This window comes from Micropterus salmoides, unplaced genomic scaffold (assembly GCF_014851395.1).
Source record: "Micropterus salmoides isolate LMB-PRFRI ecotype aquatic unplaced genomic scaffold, ASM1485139v1 Ms_hic_scaffold_14, whole genome shotgun sequence".
NCBI classification, from domain to species: Eukaryota; Metazoa; Chordata; class Actinopteri; order Centrarchiformes; family Centrarchidae; genus Micropterus; species Micropterus salmoides.
The window spans coordinates 27,055,007-27,077,435 of NW_024040485.1; the positions used below are offsets into that span (position 1 = coordinate 27,055,007).

Genomic DNA, 22,429 nt, shown 5'->3' on the forward strand with positions numbered 1-22,429 from the left:
AATTTCATTAATTAACCACAAACCTTCAATCCAACATAGCAACATAACTTATGCATTTATTTATCTATTCATGTATTTGCTCTTATGAAATCAAGACCCTATAGTAGGGACAGTGTTAGTTATTTTGTAATGTATCCTCCTGGATTTTATTCTATTTTTTCTCACTAACTCTGCGTCTAATTCTGAGCGTTGAAAAATAAAGAGGCATTTTTTGGAAGTTACACTGTGACACCTGTGCACAAGAGAAAAGGAGGAGAAGAAGTCATTATCATATCAGACAGTCCATTTTTACAACTACAATTTTATTATTTTGTTGAAGCAGACATATGATCAGGATGACAATAAAAACAGCAAATAAAGGTGGGGACAGTAAAACACAGCAAGCTCCCTTAAAAGATTCAAAATAACAGTGTCTGGAAAAAGAAGCTTGCTTATGTTATCGTGTCTGAAGGCGAATGTAGTGTCAGGGTGAGAGACTTTATTTCAGCAGCTTTGCAGTTGCCATCGAGGTCATGGTAGTCATGGTCGTCATTGTGATAGTGGGGACAGTGATGTCTTTAAAGATGGGCTGTGTCACACCAGAGTAGGACACTTTGTTCTCGCTCAGAGTCCCGATGATCATCTGGCGCATTTCCCTGCTGGCATCACCACGCACTGCCAGCAACGCCTGGATGTGCTCCTCCCTAGGGAGAGCAGAAAGGAAGATGTCTTTTTCAAGGGAGCCCTGGCCAAGAAAGGCAGCAGGACAGCAAGTCTGACAGTTCAAACATAAAATAACAACAATACATTAAAAACATCTACCATTTATTCTATACACATATGCAACAGCACACTATAAAAAACAGTACATAAAAATCATGCAGATAAAATACACTAATGCTATCCCCGCTCATTTAAACCACTTACATTTATCTTTAAAAACCTCTGTATTCAAGGATTTGAAAAGGCACCAGCACCTCCAACTGTAGGGTCCTTTGCATATAGTTCCACGTAGATGAGGCATAGTATGAGAAGGCAGTCTTTCCCAACAGTGAAATCACCCTGGGAACTTTTAAAAGCAGTAGCCTACTGGACCGGGTATGATGACTACTGACCGCAAAGCTGAGGAGGCTACTAATGTAATTTGGTAGCTTAGTGCTGCTGTGCATGCTGGACTACTGTCGTGGCTTACTGGGATAAAGGAATGGCTTCAAAGGAACAATGTTAATGTCTCAGAGTGGCCAAGTCCAGACTTCAATCCCAATACAGCAGTAGTATGTGTGTTTGTTTCTGATGATCAGTGTCAAAGAAAGTCTTATTATAACATGACGTTAAATATAAAAGAAATGTGTGCATGTGTTGAGTTGAATCATTAAACAGTCCCTCCAGGATCTCGCGGGAATAGCCCTAACCCTGCATATTTAAACCAGCTTAGCTTGATTCTGTCAGCTTTTGCAACTGACCGGGATACAACAGCCTGTCACAGTGAGTCTGCTGCGTCTTGAAAAAAAAAAAAGAAGTGACACGCTGACATACGACAGCGTTTTGCGGGAAACGGCAATGATAGGTCAAGTTTGTGGAAAAGTGCTGGTCAAAATTGCAAGTCGTGCTGAATTCACAGGGATTTGTTGCATTTGTGTTTATAGTTGCGATGCGAAATCTGAAGGGACTGATTAATAGTGTGCGGGAGCATGCCTAAAGCCAGAAAATGTGCTTCCTGCCAAATCCAAATATAGTTTGCAGAGAGGAAGATAAACTGTATTTCAGGGTATATATTGCAGGTGCATTTCACTGTGAGCTGAAAACACTGCTGTGATGTAACGCATGATACAATATGATTTATTTTTATTGATTTTAATGGAAATATGCTAGTGATTAGTATGCAGGTTATTAGTTAAGATACATGGCTCATGCTGAAGCAAGGTGTAAAAAAGTGTGTGTGTGTTTGTGTGTGTACCTGATGTCAGGGTATTTGGACACCAGAGTGGTGACCTCCAGGAACAGCAGTGTGGGGTCAGTGAGCTTGAACACTTCAGCGATGGCAGCGATGGCACCACAAAGCCGGTCTGTGTCTTCACCCTACGTGTCACAAGGAACCAAAGTTAGGTCGTTACGCCAACTGTTACACCATGTCACAGTGTGTGGATCTGTTCAGCCACGATGCTGCTCTGCACTACAAAGTATTTTGGTAGCTTTGCCATTTGTTGACAGACGTGTTAAACTCAACACAGGAGTTAGATGCTGGTGCTGAAAGTGAAAAATACTGCAGTACAGAAAGTCATTATACGTAAACTCACAGCAGCCAGTTTGCCGAAGAGGAACTTGAACTGATCAGCCTCTTTGATCATCCTCTCAGCTCCCTCCCTCCTCTCATCAGCGTTTTTAAAGGTGATCCTCTTCTGCATCACTGCTTTAATGTACTCCACCACCACCCTGCGCAGGGCCTTGCTAGTCATCTCCTGCACACACCACAGCCAACATTTCATAAAGATCATATCGATCGTTTCTGAATTATAAAGACAAGATGGCTCCCACAGGTGAGAATACGACATGTGTCTGGATTCATCCAAAGTCAGGTGGTTTCACTTTACCCCCATCACAAACATTTCCATTGAGTTTCAAGTGACAGTAAAACATTTGTGGACATACTCGGTTAACAGCACTGTGCTCTGCTCCCATCCTACCTGGTTGAAGGGTTTCTTGATCTTGTTGAAGTCATTGAAATAATCTTCCACGGTCACACAGATGGTGTCCACAGCGTGAGAGCCTGTCAGCCACTTCCTGGTCAGCAGCTCATTCAGGTGATGCTGGTCAATGCAACGTCAAAATCAAAGCTATTAAATTCACTCCAAATTTCTTATGTGTCAAATTGTTTTTGTCTTTTTTACTGTAAATAATAATATAAGTAAAAAGGTAATTAATCTGTCTTAACTCTATTTGCAGCTGACTTACTCTCTTTGAAAAACAAATGAGCGACATTAATACCATGCGTGAGAGCACTGAGATGTTTTTGTAGCGCTAAGAAAATTTGTTTGAAAGAATACAGACTTTGCTACAAACACAACAAATACCCTTTAAACATACAGTATACAGTAAAGACAGATCAGTCCAACTAGAGCCATTCTCACTTCAAGGTCGAGGAAGACTTCGTCCAACAGGAACTGACATCCCTCCTTGGCCACCTCACTGAGTGTCCTCTCTATGGCGGCGTCACTGTCAGTGGGCTCTGAGGACTGAGAGTACTTCCTCTTCAGACTGTTGATGGACTCTCTGAGGAACACATGGGATGACAGTCACGCATTAGAATATTGTTCCCGAGGGTTAAAACTCAAATAAATAATCTGAACAAATTATTATGAAATCTTATTCAGTCATTCATTTTAATAATTTAAGTGGATATTATGGATTTTATTTTCATTTTACTGTAGACGCTTCATTTAAAAAAAAAGTATAAGTGTAGCATTATTATTGGCTTTTTCCAGTTTTTATTTCACTTCTCATCAGCATATACTGATTAACATGCCACTGCTGTGTTTTTAGTCAAATTTCACTGGCAGATATGATTGCCCACCAGCATTTCAGTGGTTTTCCACTCTTGTTTTACTGTAATATGTGGTATGTCTGGAACAGGCGCCAGCAACAACTGCCGCACCCTTCGACTGCTAAACCTCACCACACCCAAATGATCATGAGAATTGTACTAAACTATTATTATTGTTTTGTGCGGTTTGCTTGTTTGTTTGCTTTAGGGTGTGCAGGCTATGTAGGTTATATAAGCTCTACTGTCTATGTGTCTAATATATTGGAATCCCAGACAGATCCTGATATCATTGTGTTATCTGAAATATGTTTTAAGAATTGATGACTCCATTGAGGGATTTAATATGTATCGAACATACAGAAGTGGCAGGGGTGTAAAATCACGCTTCGCAGTCATGATACTGCATGCTACCATGACAAAAAGTTTTGAATTTTTGGCACTAAAGATACAAAAAAATCCATAAAATTAATTTCCGTACCTCCACCCTGCCTCGTTTTAATATTGAGGGGGTCACAGAAGACAAAGATCTGGCTTGATGAAACATTTAAATGTCACATATAAATCCTTGTTAATAAACTTCAACAGAAGCTTGCCGTTTAGTTCAGAAACAAATGCAGTTTCCTTCTGACCTGTAGGAAGACGGAAAGTGCATTTCCCAACCAACCGGAACTTATGACCAAAGTTATCATTTACTGAAAGTAAATCTTACTTGAATGTCTGGCAGTTGTTAATGATGGCTATCATGTACTGCACATAACACTGAGGCAGCTGTCTGTCTCTCATGTGCTCCTCTTTGTAGGTCACCACCTCCTCTCTGTACCTGCACACAACAACACACACACATCAGTTAGGTTTACACAACAGTTTGTTCTCCTGATCGCTGTTTACTTAGAACCGACATTTAAAAAAACTCTTCCAATTTTGGACATATGACACATGAACTCATTGTGTGGATGTAGAGAGCACACAAACATGGACTGCCTGGGAAATTATCCAGGTTACTATGCTATGTTGTTTAAGATCATTTTCATTTGACCTTAAATTCAAAAATATTCTGACATCTTTCTTCATTGAGCACGTGGTGTATGTGGTGAAATGAATCCCATGAATCTAAAGGATAGGTTTAGACATTTATCACATCAGAAAGAAAGTAAAAAAGTATGATTAAGTATTACCTGATTAGGAAAGTGTTCATCTGTTTCAAGCAGAGCTTCAGAACTTTCTCTTTGAAATCCCCATCAATCTGCGCAGCAACTTGCAGGTTCTGCTCAAACATCTGTTGAAGAGTGAAGTGAAGATACATTAAGATCAGGACAAGAGAGAATGAGTGAGTTGAGTACTGTGAACTCCAAGAAAATATCTTCATTACAAGGATCAAGAGGAAAACATATGGTGGCTTCAGGAAGTACTCAGTCACAGCGGCTAAATAATAATATAGATTATTTATTCAGCACTTTTCTTGACCCCATTTATACTGTTTGCCAAATAATTCAAATTGAAATACACAAATTCGGTACGTCATTTACATGAGTTCAGACCATATGCTGTGAGATTCAAACTAAAACCTGACCGGAGTTATTGTCTTTTAAACTTAAACCTGCATCAGGTGCTTTTTTTAAGTGGGGGCCACCTAACATACATTAGAATAGTTGGCCAAACATTGTCTGGTCTGCTGAGACAAATCTGCTGATGTTGCAGGATGGATGGTCACAGGCAACAAACTTCACAGTCCCTTAAATCTGGAAAACATTTAAAGTGGTATTAAGGTTTTTGGCTTTCCCCCTCTCCTTTATTGAGTTATTATCTTTTTTGTGCATGTAACAGGATTGCAAAGTGAAGCCCAAAGTCTACCCCAAAGGGACTTCCCATCTCCTACAGAAAACTCTGCTCTGAACTGCCTGAAAACAGCTCGTTTGTAGTCTAGTCTTTACTTCCCTTTCTTGTGACGTCACAATGAAAATACGCGCCATAATGCTCGCTGAGCTCAGTTAAAACTTTATGGATGAAAGATACTTTTGTTACAGATTAATAACTCACCACTCTAAAACTCTTGCTCCAGTCCAAATTGCCTAACTGGTCGGCAACATGTAGCCTACAGCTGAATCGAAGCTGTTAACCGGCTTTTTGCTGACCTGCCCTTCTCTGCTTCTGATTGGCTAGTAGTCCTCAACTAGGAACTGCGTATGTGCAACTCCCAACAAAGATCATTTAGAGACAAGATGTATCACTCCATAGCTAAAACGAAGCCTTCAACACAGGGTGAAAAGAGGAGCTGCAGCAATGTACAGTATGACAAAAAAAATATGGTGTTTTTTGAAAATTAAACCATGTAAACCAGTTCTGGTACAACCCCTAAATAGGATTTTGAACCTGAAAATGAGCATAACACCACCTCTTTAAGCAAAGACTCTGAATGCTGTTGAGTGTCCCTCCTGAACCTGCATCTGAAAACTGCACATACATGTACATCTGCTCATTCCTATTCAGGGTCAGAAGTACTTCATCCATGTGTGTTACCTGAAAGACGATGGCGGGCAGTGTGGTTTGGTAGTATCCGTCTTGGTCAGCCTCAGGCTCTGTTTCTTTCTGCCAGTCCTTTTTGTCTGTTTCCAGAGCTTTCCGCAGCCAGCCTGTTATATTAGACTGAAGACATGGAGAGTCAAACAGGGAGTCTGGGTCCACACAAAGAAAAATATGGCTTCTAACATTGTTCCTGTGCCACTGGCTAATTTTTATTCATTATGACACCATGGCATTTTCCTAATGTGAATCTTTATTTGACACTTAATAGCCCTGTGCAATCCTGGGAGAGGAGGGGTGACACAGGGAGGTAGCATAAGGCAAGCTGTTGGTCATTTTTTAAAATTGAGTTACAGTGACTGGATGGAGCAGGTCTATTTTGAGTGCAGTGCTCACAACTTGATTAAGTGGGGATTCCACCAGCAGGCAGGCAGAAGGCTACAGGCTTACTAACTTGATTGGGACACGGTGCTTACTGTAAAGGTCTTGACATATTTGCTAAGCAGGTCATCCACCACATCCTGAGGCAGCAGAGCCTCCAGCTGATTGATGTCACACTCTGAACGGAGATCTGGATGGCCCATCATCTCCACACTGAAACATACACAAATACAGATTCTATAACTAGAAATCCAGTTTATCTGCAGGTCCCTCCTGAATTCTGTGAGCCCGTGGTAACATAATAGTTCGCCATTTTTTGAAACACACTTACTCCCTCTCTGATTGCCTAACGGAAGCTTACCCTCTCTCTCTTCCCAAATAACTACCCTCTCTTACCTCTGGTACTGTTCCCCCGTCTCTAAAATCAGCTGCAATAACTCCTATACTTAAGAAACCTGGTGCAGACCCCAACAATTTCAACAACTTCCGTCCTATTTCTAACCTACCTTTTCTTTCTAAAATTCTTGAAAACAGTTGCATATCAGGTCCATGCACACATGTCTGACAATAACTTGTATGAACAATTCCAATCTGGTTTCCGTCCTTGCTACAGCACAGAAACAGCGCTGGTAAAAATCACCAATGATCTTCTAATGGCAGCTGATTCTACTAACTATTCTCATCCTCCTTGATTTGAGTGCAGCCTTTGACACAATCTCTCATAACATCTTTCTTGACAAATTAGTCTCTATTAGTTTCACTGACACACCCTTGGACTGATTTAAATCATATCTCTCTGGCTGCACTCAGTCCATCCAACTCAAACATTTTTAATCAGAGCTGTCCCGTCACTACCGGTGTTCCCCAGGGCTCTGTCTTGGGGCCTCTTCTGTTCATCATTTATTTGCTTCCTCTTGGCCATATCTTTCGTAAATTTAACATCCATTTCCAATGCTATACGGATGACACCTAGCTCTACCGGTCCACCAAACCTACCACATCTCTCCCACCCACCTCCCTCGCTGATTGCCTAACGGAAATCAAATCCTTCCTCAAACTTAACAGTGACAAAACCGAGGTTCTTCTCATTGGCATCAAATCCACTTTGACTAAATCTGACAGTTTTTCTCTTACCATTGACAACTGCACAGTTTCCCCCTCCCTTCAGGTCAATATTGTTGTTAATTTTATCGATTATTACTGTACTGTCTTATTATGTTTTGTAAGGTGACCTTGAGTGTTCAGAAAGGCGCCTTTTTTCTAATCCAGGTGTTTTCTGTGAAGATATTTTAGAACAGGAATCAGTCTCCTATCAGATTCAGCCACTGAGGATGTTTTGTCAAATGGCTGTATTATGTCTGAGAAACAAGCTCAAGCTTGACGTGACTGGCATGAGCCTCATAGTGAAACCTCATAAATATTTGTACACCGAGGAAGGGCGTCTGCCTCAAACATCAGTGCAATGCATGAATAAACAGTTTAGGTAGAGTGCTGTCCTACTTCTGATCTATTACCTGACCGTGGACATCATCATTATCACAAATTATCGAGGAAGAGGTAACACGTAAAATACATTGAAGGAGCTTGCCAGCGTGCTAAAACAGTTCAGTCTTTGAACTGATGAATGTCCCACAATAAACACCATGTACACAGACAAATCTTGCAGGTGTATGTTTGTACCTTTTATACGTGTTAAGGACCCAAGTCAGCAGGGACACAATCTCATTAGCCTCCAAGTCCTCAGCTGCCAGTTCTTTTACACGAGAGGACACAGCATTGTGGTAGAGACCGAAAAACCTGAAACACGCATACATACATGTAAGCAAACAAGTACCTGAGTGAGTTAAATGATCGTGTTTAGGTAGAACTGAATACTTGATTGAGACTTATGCATTTTATATACCTGTTGAAAGTGTTGTAGTGTGGCGGGAAGCACTGCACCATGAGGTTCTTGACAACAATGAGGTCGTCCAAAACATATTTCCTAGTTATTTCTAGAAGACGAACCAGCCACATTTTATCTGCCTCTCTCGTCACTGACTGGGTGCCCTCAATGCGGGTACTAACTGTACCCTCCAGCACCTGCAACAGAAACAGATCAAAGACAGGAACAGGTCATTGGTTAGACTTTAGAGTCTCAGAGGGAGATTTGTTTTCACAGCCAGTTCAACACAGGAACACACAGATACAAAGACTGCAACCTACAGATAAATACATAAACATTCATGCATCCCAGCACACAACATAGTTTGTCCAGTGCTGTAATGTCTGAGGGGACAAAATTCTTGCTGAAGTATTCTCCATTTTAAGGTAATTTTAAGTTCATCTTTTGGATTTTTCTACCCACGAGTCCATTGTAAGCAGCAGGTGCGAGCCATGGAGCAGGCTTGTTAATGACGTAGCCTATCGAAACCAAAGTGGTAGCTAATGAATAACGTCTGCACTGGTGTGTTCACTGTTGCTTTACCCGTGCTTGCAAAATATCCAGCGTGTCAGCATCTTGTAATGTAGTTCCAGGTAACGGCGAGCTCTGCTAAATGCTAAAACGGGTAGCCAAATCTAATATGGTACTCGTTACTATACCTGGGCGGCCCGCCCAAGTAAAGTCTATATGTGGGAAACACTGACCTTACATTTGCACTCTCCATTAACTCTCCTCTAAATGTGTTTAATACATTCACATAGACTGTATAATATTTTTATATTTTAACTCTAACTCTCTAACTATTGTAACATATAACATATCTTACACTGTAGTATTTACTTCCTGCACTTATCTGTATAAAATACTATATATATCTGCATTTCTGGTTAGATGCTAACTGTATTTCATTAGCTCTGTACCCGTACTCTGCATAATGACAATATAGTTGAATCTAATCTACTGTTTACCTTCATAGACAGAAAGGTCAGTCATTGGTGGAGGAAGTACTCCTGAAGATCCTTTACTTCAGTGAAAGTACTTATACCACACTGTAAAAATACTCTTTTACAAGTAAAAGTCCTGCATTGTGAATTGTAAAAGTACAACTTTGTAAGTATAATCAGGAAAATTTACTGAAAGTGTTAAAAGTAAAAGTACTCAGTGCAGAAATATAGCAACCACAACCAAGCAAGTTAGCAATATGAAAATAAAGTACTTGACTTGGGAACACTTCAAAAGCCCGCTCACGTCACACGCCATCACCCAGAGCTGCTTTAATGTCATAATTTGTCACACCACCTGTCTTAGCACACAGAAATTAGCCCCTTTCTCTACCGAGAATCGAATAGGAAATCATTCAGAAACCAATAGTGAGATTCACACCTCTACAGTTCGGACAGCCTGGAAGAGGGGTCAGTTTTTCCAGTGATTTCATGATTGTTGAAGTGAGTGCGTCAGGTCGGTAGTGGCTGGGTTCTGAATGGACAGGTTTCTTGCATACTGGTATGACGTTGGATGTTTTTTGGTGGGTATTGACGCTGTCCTGTAGGATGCTCAAAATACAGAGTGGGGGATAGGAGCTCCATGACACTGAGCTTGAGCATCTTAGTTGGGATGCCATCTGGCCCTAGTGCCTTGCCAGGCTTGCACATGCCCAGCAGCTGCTGGACATCCTCCTGTGTGAAGGGCGGCGTTGCAGGCTGCTGTAATTGAGATGCAAATCCCTGCTCTGCTGTGCTGACGAGCAGATTCAAGAATTGTTGAATAAGACAAAAGTTTATAAAAAAAAAAAATAAGAAGGGTTGGATAAGGAAGTACAATCAGATGAAGATGATGCGTCAGATCAAGATAAGGAAGAAGAGTAGGAAGAATTAGAATCAAGTTGGATCATGAAGATCAAGGATCCTCAAACTAAGGGCTAGATTGTTGACAACCTTGTGAGAACCCCTTTAAAGAGATAATCAACTTTGTCCTAATTGTTCAAGAAATATTCTTCATAACCAAGCATTTGAAAGAGTATTTTCAGCTCCTTCATCAGTCCGCTTACCTTGAACATCTTCTCCTTCCACTGTTTGGGTCGCCCAGGTGGGATGAACCCACTCTGCTTCTTACGGTCGACCATACGCCGATCAATCTTCTCCTCCCGCTCAATGATACGAACCACTGACACCAGCATGGTTGGGTCACGACGCACCGTTACCATGGACCGCTGCAGTACCATCCACAACTGTTTGGCCAGCTCATCCGACAACCCCTGAACCTGGAAGAGAACAGAAAGGGATTGAAAACCGACTGCTTTAAAGCTTTGACTTATGTGGTTAACTAAATAACTATGTTTAATAATAATAACGTTTTGGACAGAATACAATTGTTAATTATCAACCAGTAATAATCCATAAACAAAACAAATTTTTTTGCAAATACATTGACGTTATCAAATGAGAAGTTTGATGTTTGCTGATTAAATCTGATTTATAGATAGTAAAACACAGACGCATAAAGATATACTCGCAACATAGACACAAAAATATACAAAAAAAAGACAGGAGGAGACGCAGACAGGGACACTAACAGCAGACAGGAGAGACTGTAATGCAGCAGAGCATGAGCTGATCAGCAATTACAAATTTTAATGAGAAAGATCATTTGAGTCAAGTCATAGCATTAAATAATATCATGTAATATCACCATGTCGGCCTACAGACCACAAGAAAAACTAAGTGTACCACAGTGTGTTATACAGTAAGCGCTCAATACAAAAACTCATCTTTCCCATCTTTCTAAATCTAAGTAAGCAAACAAAAAATACTCAGTTTGAGGTTCAATTCAAAAGTTGGCCAACAAAAATAAAACCAAGTGAAGCCTCTCAGGTTTAATAGACAAGCTTAGTAGTTCCGCCGCAGCCTCCGACGCTGGTGAGCAGAGCACTGGCTGTAACTTGGGACAGACTGGACTTGTGAGTTTAGTTTTAAACTGAAAAGATATTTTCTGAGCTGACTGGTGGCTGTGTGTGTAACGCAGGCGCCGATCGCCACAATACGCTTACCTTACCACACCTGTCTTTCTGTTTTGCATTTTTCCTGTCTGTCAAAGCTGCGGATGGTCTGACGATTTCACCCACCACCCCCAAATTACCCGTGGGAGGCGGGGGCTATTTTCATTCCCTGTGTGACTGTATGCTTCTGTCAAGCATAAGGCCATTGTACAACAACAAGTCAAAGCACAGCGTAATGTGCGAAGTTGATGCTTCGTCTGCAGACTGCTTTACTCTCTAGTGTCATGTGACCAGAGTGTAATTGCAGCCTTGGCGATTAGAAAATCTTGTTTTATCACACTGCAATAATATCGCAAATGTGATTAATTTTTCAGCCCTACTATTCAGTAACTTTACAGTAATAAGTAAAGAGGAGTTGCTAATAATGTTTGTGAGTTCTGTATCTACACACATTACTAGTAAACCTAAAGCTTTGTAGAAAACAAGTTGAGTGTGATGGTGTGTCTGCATTCAGGTCAGGATACAGGTAAAAATGTATCTAAGGTAGATGCATTGCAACTAAGCAATTTCATAAACCTCCCAGAGCGTGTATTTTTAAATAAAAGTGGTTACTTCCAGCAAGTGTCAGGCACAAACTGCTGATATAGAAAACAGTGAAATTACCTGTCAGCACTAATTCCAACTGTCATGTCATACATGTACCACTCTGCTGAACACGCGCTCTTTTTAGATTGTTGTTAAATTACCATCAATGAAAGTCAACACTTCCTGCAAATTTTTCACATTAGAAGTCTACCAGGGATTATTCCCATGGAGCCAGCTCAGCAACATAAAACGTGTGCAGGTGCAAATGTTATAACTGATGGTAGCTTAGAAATTATCCAAAATGTGCAATAAATTGAATTAATTCGATTTAATTAGTGAATGAAAACAGTATTTGTTTAATAGAAAAGAAGAGCAGCAGAGGGAGATTGATTCTGTTGTTGTACTGAGGGAATTAGGGCTGTTGAAACTCACGTTATACTGATTAACAACACACACGCAACACATCAGGCAAACATGGTGGAAGTGTTGAATTATTATTATTTTAACATATAATCTTGTTCCAAATAAAGGTTTGGTTCACTCTACAGTTAAGGTAAAAGCATGGAGGTACAGCTGTTTGGTAATTAAAATGTTCACAAGCCAAACAGATATTTTAAATCACAAAGAAATTAACAGCGCTGATATCAGATCAGTTTTCTCTCTTGTATAATACCCATAGTTCAGGTATTTTTATTTGAATTGGTATTTGGTGAGAGAAAAAGGTCAGTTTGGTGTATCTGTGAGCACGCTGATGACATGTGTGGAGCCTAGATCTTTTACAGCTACTTACATCTTCAAAGTAGATGGAGATGAGGTTCATGTCACTTGTGTTCTTGCTGTCCATACGGTACTGCTCATACATGAGGTCGTCCCGTGAACACTCCAGCTCCATCAGCTTTCTGTGGGCTTGCAACAGATCTGCCTGCTCTACCAGCTGCCGCGTCTCTGCAACAATCTCTGGTACTGTACACACAGCAAAGTGACAAAGACACACAGATTACTAAGAGCGTGAGAAAGCAGGAGAGAGGTTTGCCTACGATATGGTCAAGATCAGAACTTTTCCTTCTCAGAAGATGAGTAAGAGTCAAATTTCATGGATAACTTGTTGTCTTACACCTGTCTAAAGGCTGTGGGGTTTTCTATAGTGACATTATACTTTTGGTGATTGGACACAAAATTGTTGACATCTTTTCGATAGAGTTGAACTAAGCTTACCAGAGAAGATGTTTTTGAGGTTTTCCACAGCGGAGGCCAGCTGACTGTGTTGAACTACAGCATCCTTGACGTCTTTCAGGTTCTCTATGGTGTTGATGCTCTGCCTCCAGTCTTTGCTCACATCTGCCAGTGAACTCTGGATGTCTTTGACGTCCAGCAGGGCACTGTGCAGCTGGGTCAATCCAGTGCGAACGCCATCCAGCTGGGACTGGATGGCTGCCTGAAGGACAAGAGACAGATATTCTTGTTAATTACTGAAGGTAGTATTTTATTAATGGACTTTTTTGGTGTCAGTCAGAAAAATGATGTGGTATGTGATGAATTGTATATGATGAATAGCATACAGTATGCTTGGTGACTGTAAAATATTTTTAATTTGCTACACTTTAGTTGTCTTAGATGTTTTTTCCAGTTTATTGCCAAAACATGCGTTACCTCTGACATAAATACAGTCATTGGAAGATGAAGATGGGGTTTTTGGATTAAAGAGCAGCAGACCACGATCCACCCGGCCCAAAAAAATGGACCAGGCGCCAGGAGAGGAAAGAGAGCCAGGAGAGGAGCTATGCTGGCCCAGCTTGGACTTAATTCTGCTCCTAAAGAGCCTGTCTGGACAAAATGGGACTCATGTTGACGGATCAAGCGCTTAGCAGGTGGTCCATGTTCTGAGCTGTCAGTGCAAGACTCCGGCAAGATGAGAGGAAGTGTGTTTTACATCGATCATGCTTGGTGCACAGATGCAGACAAGATGGACTCTGTTTCCCAGATGTCAGACTGTTTATTGTGAAGATGAAACTTTCATCTGGTCACTGCTGTTTACATTCACCCCTGATGCAAATTCAAAAAGTGCACTGCGCGATGTTCGAGGTGTATACGTGTATGTATATATGGATATAAATAACTGTATACCGTTTTATTTTTTTTATATGTTAAAATATTTTGTGTAGCACAAAGGAACTACAAATTTCGTTTCGTTACGCAGCCTTGTGCTGTATAATGCCGAATAAACACCCTTGTACCTTGTAAAATACAACAAAGACATATAACTTACTAAGTAGCTGTACTAAAGTACACATAATAGGGATCTCTACCTAAACTCTAATAGAAAAAAAGTATTCACCAGAGGCTGACATGCTATTTGGAATCTAGTGGGATGACGATTACATTGTTTTAATCCTATCCTGATCTTAATGTCACATTGTTAAACATTTGCCTGTTGCTATAGATTGGAGCCTACAGGTTAGGAAGGACCAATCCAGAAGCCCCAACATAAAATATTAATTTAAAATTCAAATGTGTTGCTCATTAGAGGTCAATATTCCCCAGACGTTAGCAGAGAACCATAACATTTACTAAAGACTGAAAAGGTAACAGAAGTGAAATTGGGGGGATCATACTGGAGATTAGTGGCCAATGTCTGGCATTTTGAGATAATCGGGCCTCAGCCAATGCACTCACCAGGCTGATATACAAAACCGGTCACATCTGAAGGCAGCTTTGTTAGTGAGCTGCTGTCGTAAGATGTCAGCGCTCCCCCTCATGAGTTTTGGGAAGGAGGTGAAAAAAAAAAAAAAGCTAGTTTCAAGCCCTAAATGTCCTCAGTCACCATCGTCTTTTCTAAATGTTAACACGTTTCTCCTAAATGACAGCAAATCTAACCGAACACCATTACTGGCTAGCGTTTATTGTTGTACCGTAGAGAATAATGCAGCTGAATGACGTCACTTCTGACAAACTGTACCACACTCTCCCTTAAACACCAGTCACGTCCAGAAATTTCCAGCATAACCCAATGTGTTTTTGTTTCATTCATTATTAAAAACTCCAGATAAAACAACGCGTCACTGGCGGAGATAACATGCAGATTAGATTGTACTCCGCATGAAATAATGTAATAATACGTGACTTTTCTCTGCTTTAAGATCAGCCATTAACCACAATGTTTTTCTCCATTTATCATTTTAAACTCATTATCTCAGGGATTGTTGACATATGAAGAGAACTTTTGATTTCTCATCATTTGTTGCTGAACAGAGCAGTGAGTGAATAGATGTGTAAAAAAAGCATATACTGAACTATACTCAGCTGTCTGTTAACACATCACCTTCAGCCTGGCTTCCACAGAGGCCTTTTTGCGGGCCTCTCGTCTTCTGTACTGCTCCACTTTGTCCAGCTGGTCCGATCGCTGCAGCATCCCTGCCACACGCTGCACTGCCGTGGCAACTGCCTCCCGACTGGTCTCCTCCATAGTGTTGCTCTGTCGTATAAAACACTAGCCGTATCCAAAGGCTTTATGCAAACACTCTTGAGCTACAACAGAAAAAGTTAGACTGTCAAATGTCTTGCTTTGAGCAGAATGTTTCATCAACCTCCTGCACAATCACATACTGAAATGGGCTAGTGAAAATACTCATCAGAAAGAGATTTTTATGTTTTTGTTTAAAATTATACACTTTTACACGGTGACAGATCGGCAGATTTGATTATAATTTGACCAATGAAGACAAAAAGAGATTTCTTGGAAGTTTCTTGAATTGTGACTGTCACACCAATAGATAAACACACACAACTGTATTTATTAAAACAAACAAAAAATACCTATATTCAGTAATAATTACAATATTTCCTCAAAAATATAAAGACATGAGTAAAAATCTATAAGAAAAACATTTAGCAGAAGTAAATACTATGATTTCTTTCCTTATTACTACTAAATTATAAGTGAGTTTATGTCATGAAGTACCTGAGACCATTGTTGACTGATTGTTGCTTTCTTTTACGTGGTATCACTAAATACATAATCTACAATGTCAAAAACATGACGCCCTGGATGATACATACAGAGAAACTTTCGCAAGCCATGTCATGTGGCTGCTAAAAGGGCCATTTGATAAAGAAATAAAGGGTACATTTACATCAATAGTTAATTATGAGATTCATTTTAACAGTGTTGCGAGCCAAACAACAGGGAGTGAACCACAAATAAATAAAAATACACAGGCGCCAGCAGTTTCACTGATGAGCATCAGGGCAAAAAATAAATAAAACAGCAAGATTTCTCAGGATCACACTTACAGTATAAATGATAAATCTAGCCATATAAATATCAACTTCAGTATCTATTTCTTCCTTTCGCAACAGATTCACATGATGTTTATTTATTTGTTCCAGTTAATAATAAAGTATAAAAAGGACAGCAGTAGTATAATATCAGTATAAATGTAGCATCAAGGAACGTTAGTAATTTCAGGGTGACAGCGAGCTAGCTGTTAGCTAACATTATAATAGCGTTGTTTTGATTTTGACAGCTGGTAAACAGCAGACAAACTATTCACTGTGACAACTAAGGTGTCAAATGAAACATCAGTAACGTTACAGCCAATCCTACAAATGCACTTAACACTTATATCTTGCAGCTCACACACACCTTGATGTTTAGCATATGAGCTAAAACAACGGAAAGGCTAACACGGCTGTGAAACCAGCTCACTGCAGAATCCATGAAACGCTCTTACCTCATGCACTTCAGGAAATAAACGTGGGGACGATTAAAAACATTTTTACAAATATTACACTATTATTTCTATTAATGAGGTTAAGTTATGTTGTTGTGGTTCTACTTCCTCCTTCGAGCTCGCCGCTTCCTCTTCTTCTTCTTCTTCTTCTTCTTTTTCGTCTTCGCTTCCGCACTTTCCGCAGCCTTTCTTCTTTGTTTGATTGTCTTGGTGGTTGGAAAACAGCTTTCGGGATATTTACCGCCACCCAGTGATCTTTAAAAAAAAACCCTAACGAAATACAAAAAAACAAACAAAATGGAAATGCTTCAATAAAAAAAAGGAAACAAACAAACAAAAACTAATAATAGTTATAATAAAAATGATAATATATTTTATTTCACTTTTCAGGACACTCAAAGACACTTTACGTAAAAGCAATACATATGGAACATTAAAATAGATATAAATAAATATATAAATGCAGCAGGAACAAGGAGCCTAGTAAGGCAAGGCAAGTTTATTTGTATAGCACATTTTAACAACAAGGTAATTCAAAGTGCTTTACATAAAACATAAAAGCAACAGGGAATTATAAAAAAGTTTAAAATCAACATAAAATATAATAAAAGATACAGTGTTACAATCAGGGTTAAAAGATTTAAATGGAAAATAAAAACAGGCTGAGGGGTTGAGCAAATAACTGAGTTACAATTATTCTGAAAAAAGAGTAAACAGAGAAGTACACTTAATCCACTCTCTCTAGCTAGTCTGTATTTAGCTCCACAGCAATCTTTGGGTCCACTGAAATTTCAAAAACCCTCGGACACTACAGAGAAACCAGGACATGTCTGTCAGCAGGCCACTTTGATCCAGTTATACTCTGGACCCACCTGCGCGTTCCTGCAAATCACTCGGGCGCGAGATTTAAGACCACTTCCTTCACTCTGTTCAATCTCACTCCCTTAATCCCCCAACTCAATTACCTACTCATTTCTCACTGTGTAAATATTTAATTAAAAGCAATGGTAAAAAGAAATGTCTTCAGTCTTTATTTAAAAGAACTGACTGTTTCAGCAGACCTGCAGTTATCTGGGAGTTTGTTCCAAATATACGGAGCATTATAACTGAACGCTGCTTCTCCTTGTTTAGTTTTGACTCTGGGGACAGAAAGCAGACCTGCCCCAGACGACCTGAGAGGTCTGGATGGTTCGTAACGAAGCAGAAGATCGGAAATGTATTTTGGCCCTAAACCATTTAGTGCTTTATAAACTAACAGCAGGATTTTTAAATAAATTCTTTGACATACAGGAAGCCAAAGTAAAGACCTCAGAACTGGAGTGATGTGATCCACCTTTTTGGTCTTAGTAAGGACTCGAGCAGCAGTGTTCTGAATCAGCTGCAGCTGTCTGATGGATTTCTTTGGGAGCCCTGTAAGGACGCTGTTACAGTAGTCAAATGGACTGAAGATAAATGCATGGATAAGCTTTTCCAGGTCCTGCTGAGACCTAAGTCCTTTAATCCTTGATATATTCTTCAGGTGATGGTGGGCTGACTTTGTAATTGTCTTAATATGGCTCCTCAAATTCAGGTCTGAGTCCATGACCACACCAAGATTTCTGGTTTGTTTTGTGGTTCTTAACATTACAGATTGAAGTCAATCACTGACTTTCAATCGTTCTTCCCTGGCTCCAAAAACAATAACTTTAGTGTTATCCTTGTTTAATTGAAGAAAATTCTGGCACATTCAATCGTTGACCTGGTCAATACAGTTACTCAGCGCCTGTATGGGATCATAGTCCCCTGGTGAAATGGTTATGTAAATCTGTGTGTCATCTGCATAATTATGGTAACATATTTTGTTGTTTTTCATAATCTGAGCCAGTGGAAGCATGTAAATGTTAAACAAAAGAGGTCCCAGAATGGAGCCTTGGGGAACTCCACATGTCATTTTTGTCAGCTCAGATTTGTAATTACCTATAGACACAAATTAGTCCCTGTAATTTAAGTAGGATTCAAACCATTTTAGTACTGTGCCAGAAAGTCCAACCCAGTTTTCAAGTCTGTCTAGTAATGTGTTGTGGTCGACCGTGTCGAATGCAGCACTAAGATCCAATAATACTTTAAAGGAGTTTCAAACCCTTGAGCTTTGTCTTAGCATATTACTAATATTTTTCTCTCCTATCTCTTTAAGTGCAATCTTTTTAAACTTTACTCTTTGAATCATGCATCTGGCAACACTGCCAATCAACCAAATATGATCCACTGTTTCTGCCTCTCCACAATATTCTCTCTTTCCATTATTATGCTTTCCAAACACGTGGAGAGAACTGTTTAGATCAGCATGGCCACTCTCTCTGGCCTGAACTCCTCTACCCATTGCAAGGCAATCACCAGGGCCATCATCTCACATGCCAAAACAGATATAGGTCATATGTGAACAGGGAGTACAGGAGGGGGCATGAGTCTACAGCCCTGAGAGGCTCCGGTGCTCAGAGTCAATGCAGAGGATGTGAGGTTGCTGATTCCATTACAACAAAAATAAAACCACTTGGACTACCTCAGAGCCTTCAGGTCCCCAGAGCTACAGGTAGGACTGTGTTCTGATTTTGGCATAGACATATAATTTATTTAGTGCTTTTGCTTAGGGAAAGACTTCACATTTACTCTTGGAACAACATCATCAGTACACTTCAAGATATCTGCTGAGAAAGAGTCTGTCTATTCATTGATGTCTCCATTAGCTGCAGCACAGAGCATCTGCCAGTTTGTTGTTTCAGAATCAGAAGGAGCTTTATTGCCAAGTAGTGTTTTACACATACGAGGAATTTGCTGTGGTGATAAGGTGCTACACATAGACAAACATACAGTCAACATAATTAAATGTAGAAATATATAAATATGGAATGGAAGAACAACTTTACAGATATATACATGTGCATTATTCTGCATCTGTACCGTGCAGAAGTAACGCAACGGAAGAGAATATTGTGTACATATAAATATATAAACTGATAACATAAAAATATAATACAACAAAGATCAACAACAAATATGTGCGATGTACCAGGACTGTGCCCGACACGAGATCAGACAGTATTTACGTGCAGTCCTGCAGAGCGGTGATGGACAACTGTGGCTCAACAGCCCGAACAACCAGTTTATCCTGTTTTAAATGTTGTCTGAGTGATGGAAGGAGAAGAATAGACGATTGATCAGGCAGGGTGGGGGAGGGCACCATGTGCTTGTTTCCTCATTGTCTAACTATACATTCCCACCTCATTTTCACAACACCCCATCGTGTCCAAACAAAGATCTCCCTGTACCTTGCCCAACATTAAGCTTCCTCTATCATTACTAAAAACAACAAAGGGCATATTGCACTTCCTTGTGGCATTCCATTATCCACCAAATAGCTTGCTGAAAAAGTTTTTCCCACTTTAACCTCTAAAGAGTGTACAAAAATAAAAAAAAATAAAAAATTGCTTTGATCAGCACCATGGACAGCAGCCAAAGTGCCAAATCTATCAATGCAAATCGAACAGCCTGACCTGGACTCAAATCACCACAGCCTGCTGTCTCGCACTATCAAACAACCGAAATAGCTTTAGCCATCCCATAGTTACAAATCAACACAAAGTAGCTTACACAGTATATCAACAAACAGAACAAATAGTGATCAAGAAAAGCACAGACACACTCCCTAGATGAAAACACTTCACATCTACCCGTGAAGGCAGTCAGCGTGTCTCTTTTCCCAGGAACTGTTGAGCTTTTTTTTCTCAGCTTCTCAAGGGAAGCCATCTGCGTATATCTTCCAGTAATACAACCCTAATTTAGATAGCACATGTACAGGAGAGCTACAGATATAAAATACAGCAGTGCTTCTTCTGCATTTTGTCATAAACTTTCCACTTACATGAGGACAAGATTTCCTCTGTGGGGTTAAGGAATGGAGATAACGTGTAAGGAAAAGTGACATTAAAACTCTGATTGGAAGAGATGTTGAAATACCTCATCATCCCACTTACAAAGCCTTCTGGGTTCTGCCTCACTTGCCCGCTCTCCTCACCTGCTCTTTCATAAAAGTCCTCAAGCAACGAAATGTGTCAGAACATTTTTCTTTTTAGTTTGTTTTAAACATGAATTCAACAGTTTTGACAATAGTATGTCAATGTGCGCAAAATGGAGTGAAAATACACAGAGGTTTGGTTGGGGTTAAGTATGAGTGAGAGAACAGTTCATGACATTTGAAAGATGTGTTCATTGAATGCATTTTGTGTACAAGCGGTGAAAAGTGGTTCTACAGAGAAAACTGACTTTATTATTTGTTATTGTAAATAATGTTAAGAAGAAAAATTTTTATATTTGTAGCTGTAGTGGATATGGAGCGAATATTTGTGTGTGCCATAGAGCTCCATTGTTGTCAAAAAACTATTAAAAACACATCAGTGAGCCAAACTGTTGCACTTAATTTCCTTAAACACACACACTTTATTTATTTTGAATCTTTCCACATACACCGTCCGGCGTCTCTACTTTTGTTTATTTTTTACAGGGTGTGCAATGCAGAGTTTGAAAAAGTTTCTTCTTTGAGCTGAAGTCAGCAGTGTCTGCGTGGGTTCCTGAGCTACCAGATGTGACAGCAGCTTTTTTCAGTTGGTCCCTCTCTGTCACACAGCTTCTCAGCTTCCAATCAAACCAAGGGTGTTTAGTGGTTCTGTTCAGTTTAATTAAATTTTATTTATATAGCGCCAAATCACAACAACAGATTACCCAAAGTGCTTTTCATAAAAGAGCAGGTAGATATCTAGATCTATATTATTTACAGAAAGGCAACAATACCCACCAAGAGCAAGCCCAGGTAAGGAAAAACTTTCCTTACCTGGAGGCAGAAAGGTGGGTTGATGAGGAAAAGAGAGAGAGAGCGAGAGAGAGAGAGAGAGAGAGGGCAAAAGAGAGAGATGGAGGGATGGAGGGATGGGGGGCAGCCTACACAATAAAAAACACAGAAGTACAGACAGTAAAGGTAATGTTGGTACAGACTTTGAGATGTTAATAATAATAATTGTATTGTTAATGACAATAATAACAATAATAACATTAGGACTAGTAATAATAATTGTAGCAGAGGGTGTTGAGCAGGGATATGGGGGCAGCAGGTGACTCGCAACCACAGATCCAGACTCCACAGCTCCAGAGCCAGAAAACCTGCAGGAAGTGATAGGAGAGAGGAGAGGGACGAGAAAGCACAAGACTACCGGAAAGGGAAGTTCAGTTAGTAACATGAAATATTGCGATGAGGTTGCATAGAGAGGGAGGGAAAGAGGAGGAGAGAGGAGCTCAGTGCATCATGGGAAGTCTGGCAGTCTAGGCCTATAGCAGCATAACTAAGTATAACTAACTATAAGCTTTATCAGAGAGGAAAGTTTTAAGCCTACTCTTAAATGTGGAGATGGTGTCTGCCTCCTGAACCCAAACTGGAACCTGGTTCCACAGGAGAGGAGCTCGATAGCTGAACGCTCTGGCTCCCATTTTACTTTTGGAAACTCTAGGAACCACAAGTAACCCTGCATTCCTGGTTCCTGTCAGAACACGTGCTGCAGCATTCTGGATCAGTTCGAGCAGCCTGATAATAAGGAATTGCAGTAATTCAGCCAAGAAGTAACAAATGCATGGACTAGTTTTTCTGCATCTTTTTTAGACAGGATGTTCCTGATTTTTGCAATATTACAAAGGTGAGAGTTTGTTCTTCTGACAGTTGTCTGACAGTTAGTTCTGACAGTTGGTTTTCA

At 40.0% G+C, this 22,429-nt stretch overlaps 1 protein-coding gene across 2 annotated transcripts; it reads right to left on the reverse strand.

Annotated features, from left to right (window-relative positions):
* Positions 1 to 281: 281 nt before the first annotated feature.
* On the reverse strand, positions 282 to 16,810 carry LOC119902554 (exocyst complex component 3-like). 2 transcript variants are annotated; one of them, XM_038718826.1, is made up of 16 exons: positions 16,656 to 16,810; positions 15,245 to 15,450; positions 13,141 to 13,360; positions 12,716 to 12,888; positions 10,393 to 10,605; positions 8,325 to 8,503; positions 8,102 to 8,218; positions 6,517 to 6,634; positions 6,038 to 6,163; positions 4,696 to 4,796; positions 4,230 to 4,340; positions 3,108 to 3,249; positions 2,664 to 2,786; positions 2,277 to 2,438; positions 1,937 to 2,058; positions 479 to 683 (listed from the first exon to the last, which is right to left on the reverse strand). In XM_038718826.1, exons 2-16 carry the CDS (start codon positions 15,386 to 15,388, stop codon positions 479 to 481), a joined length of 2,256 nt encoding a protein of 751 aa, XP_038574754.1. In that variant the 5' UTR covers positions 15,389 to 15,450; positions 16,656 to 16,810. The 2 variants fall into 2 exon arrangements, with proteins under 2 accessions (XP_038574755.1, XP_038574754.1); XM_038718827.1 differs by lacking the exon at positions 16,656 to 16,810 and having other exon boundaries at positions 282 to 683; positions 15,245 to 15,388.
* Positions 16,811 to 22,429: the final 5,619 nt, after the last annotated feature.

What these genes read in the sequence shown, in the direction of transcription:
- LOC119902554 (XM_038718827.1), bottom strand. Translation starts at nt 15,388, where the DNA reads ATGGAGGAGACCAGTCGGGAGGCAGTTGCCACGGCAGTGCAGCGTGTG. An exon ending in TCTCCATCTACTTTGAAGAT is followed by an intron (nt 10,606 to 12,715) that starts GTAAGTAGCTGT and finishes GTTCTCTTCCAG; the next exon opens with GTTCAGGGGTTGTCGGATGA. An exon ending in GGAAGGAGAAGATGTTCAAG is followed by an intron (nt 8,504 to 10,392) that starts GTAAGCGGACTG and finishes TTTCTGTTGCAG; the next exon opens with GTGCTGGAGGGTACAGTTAG.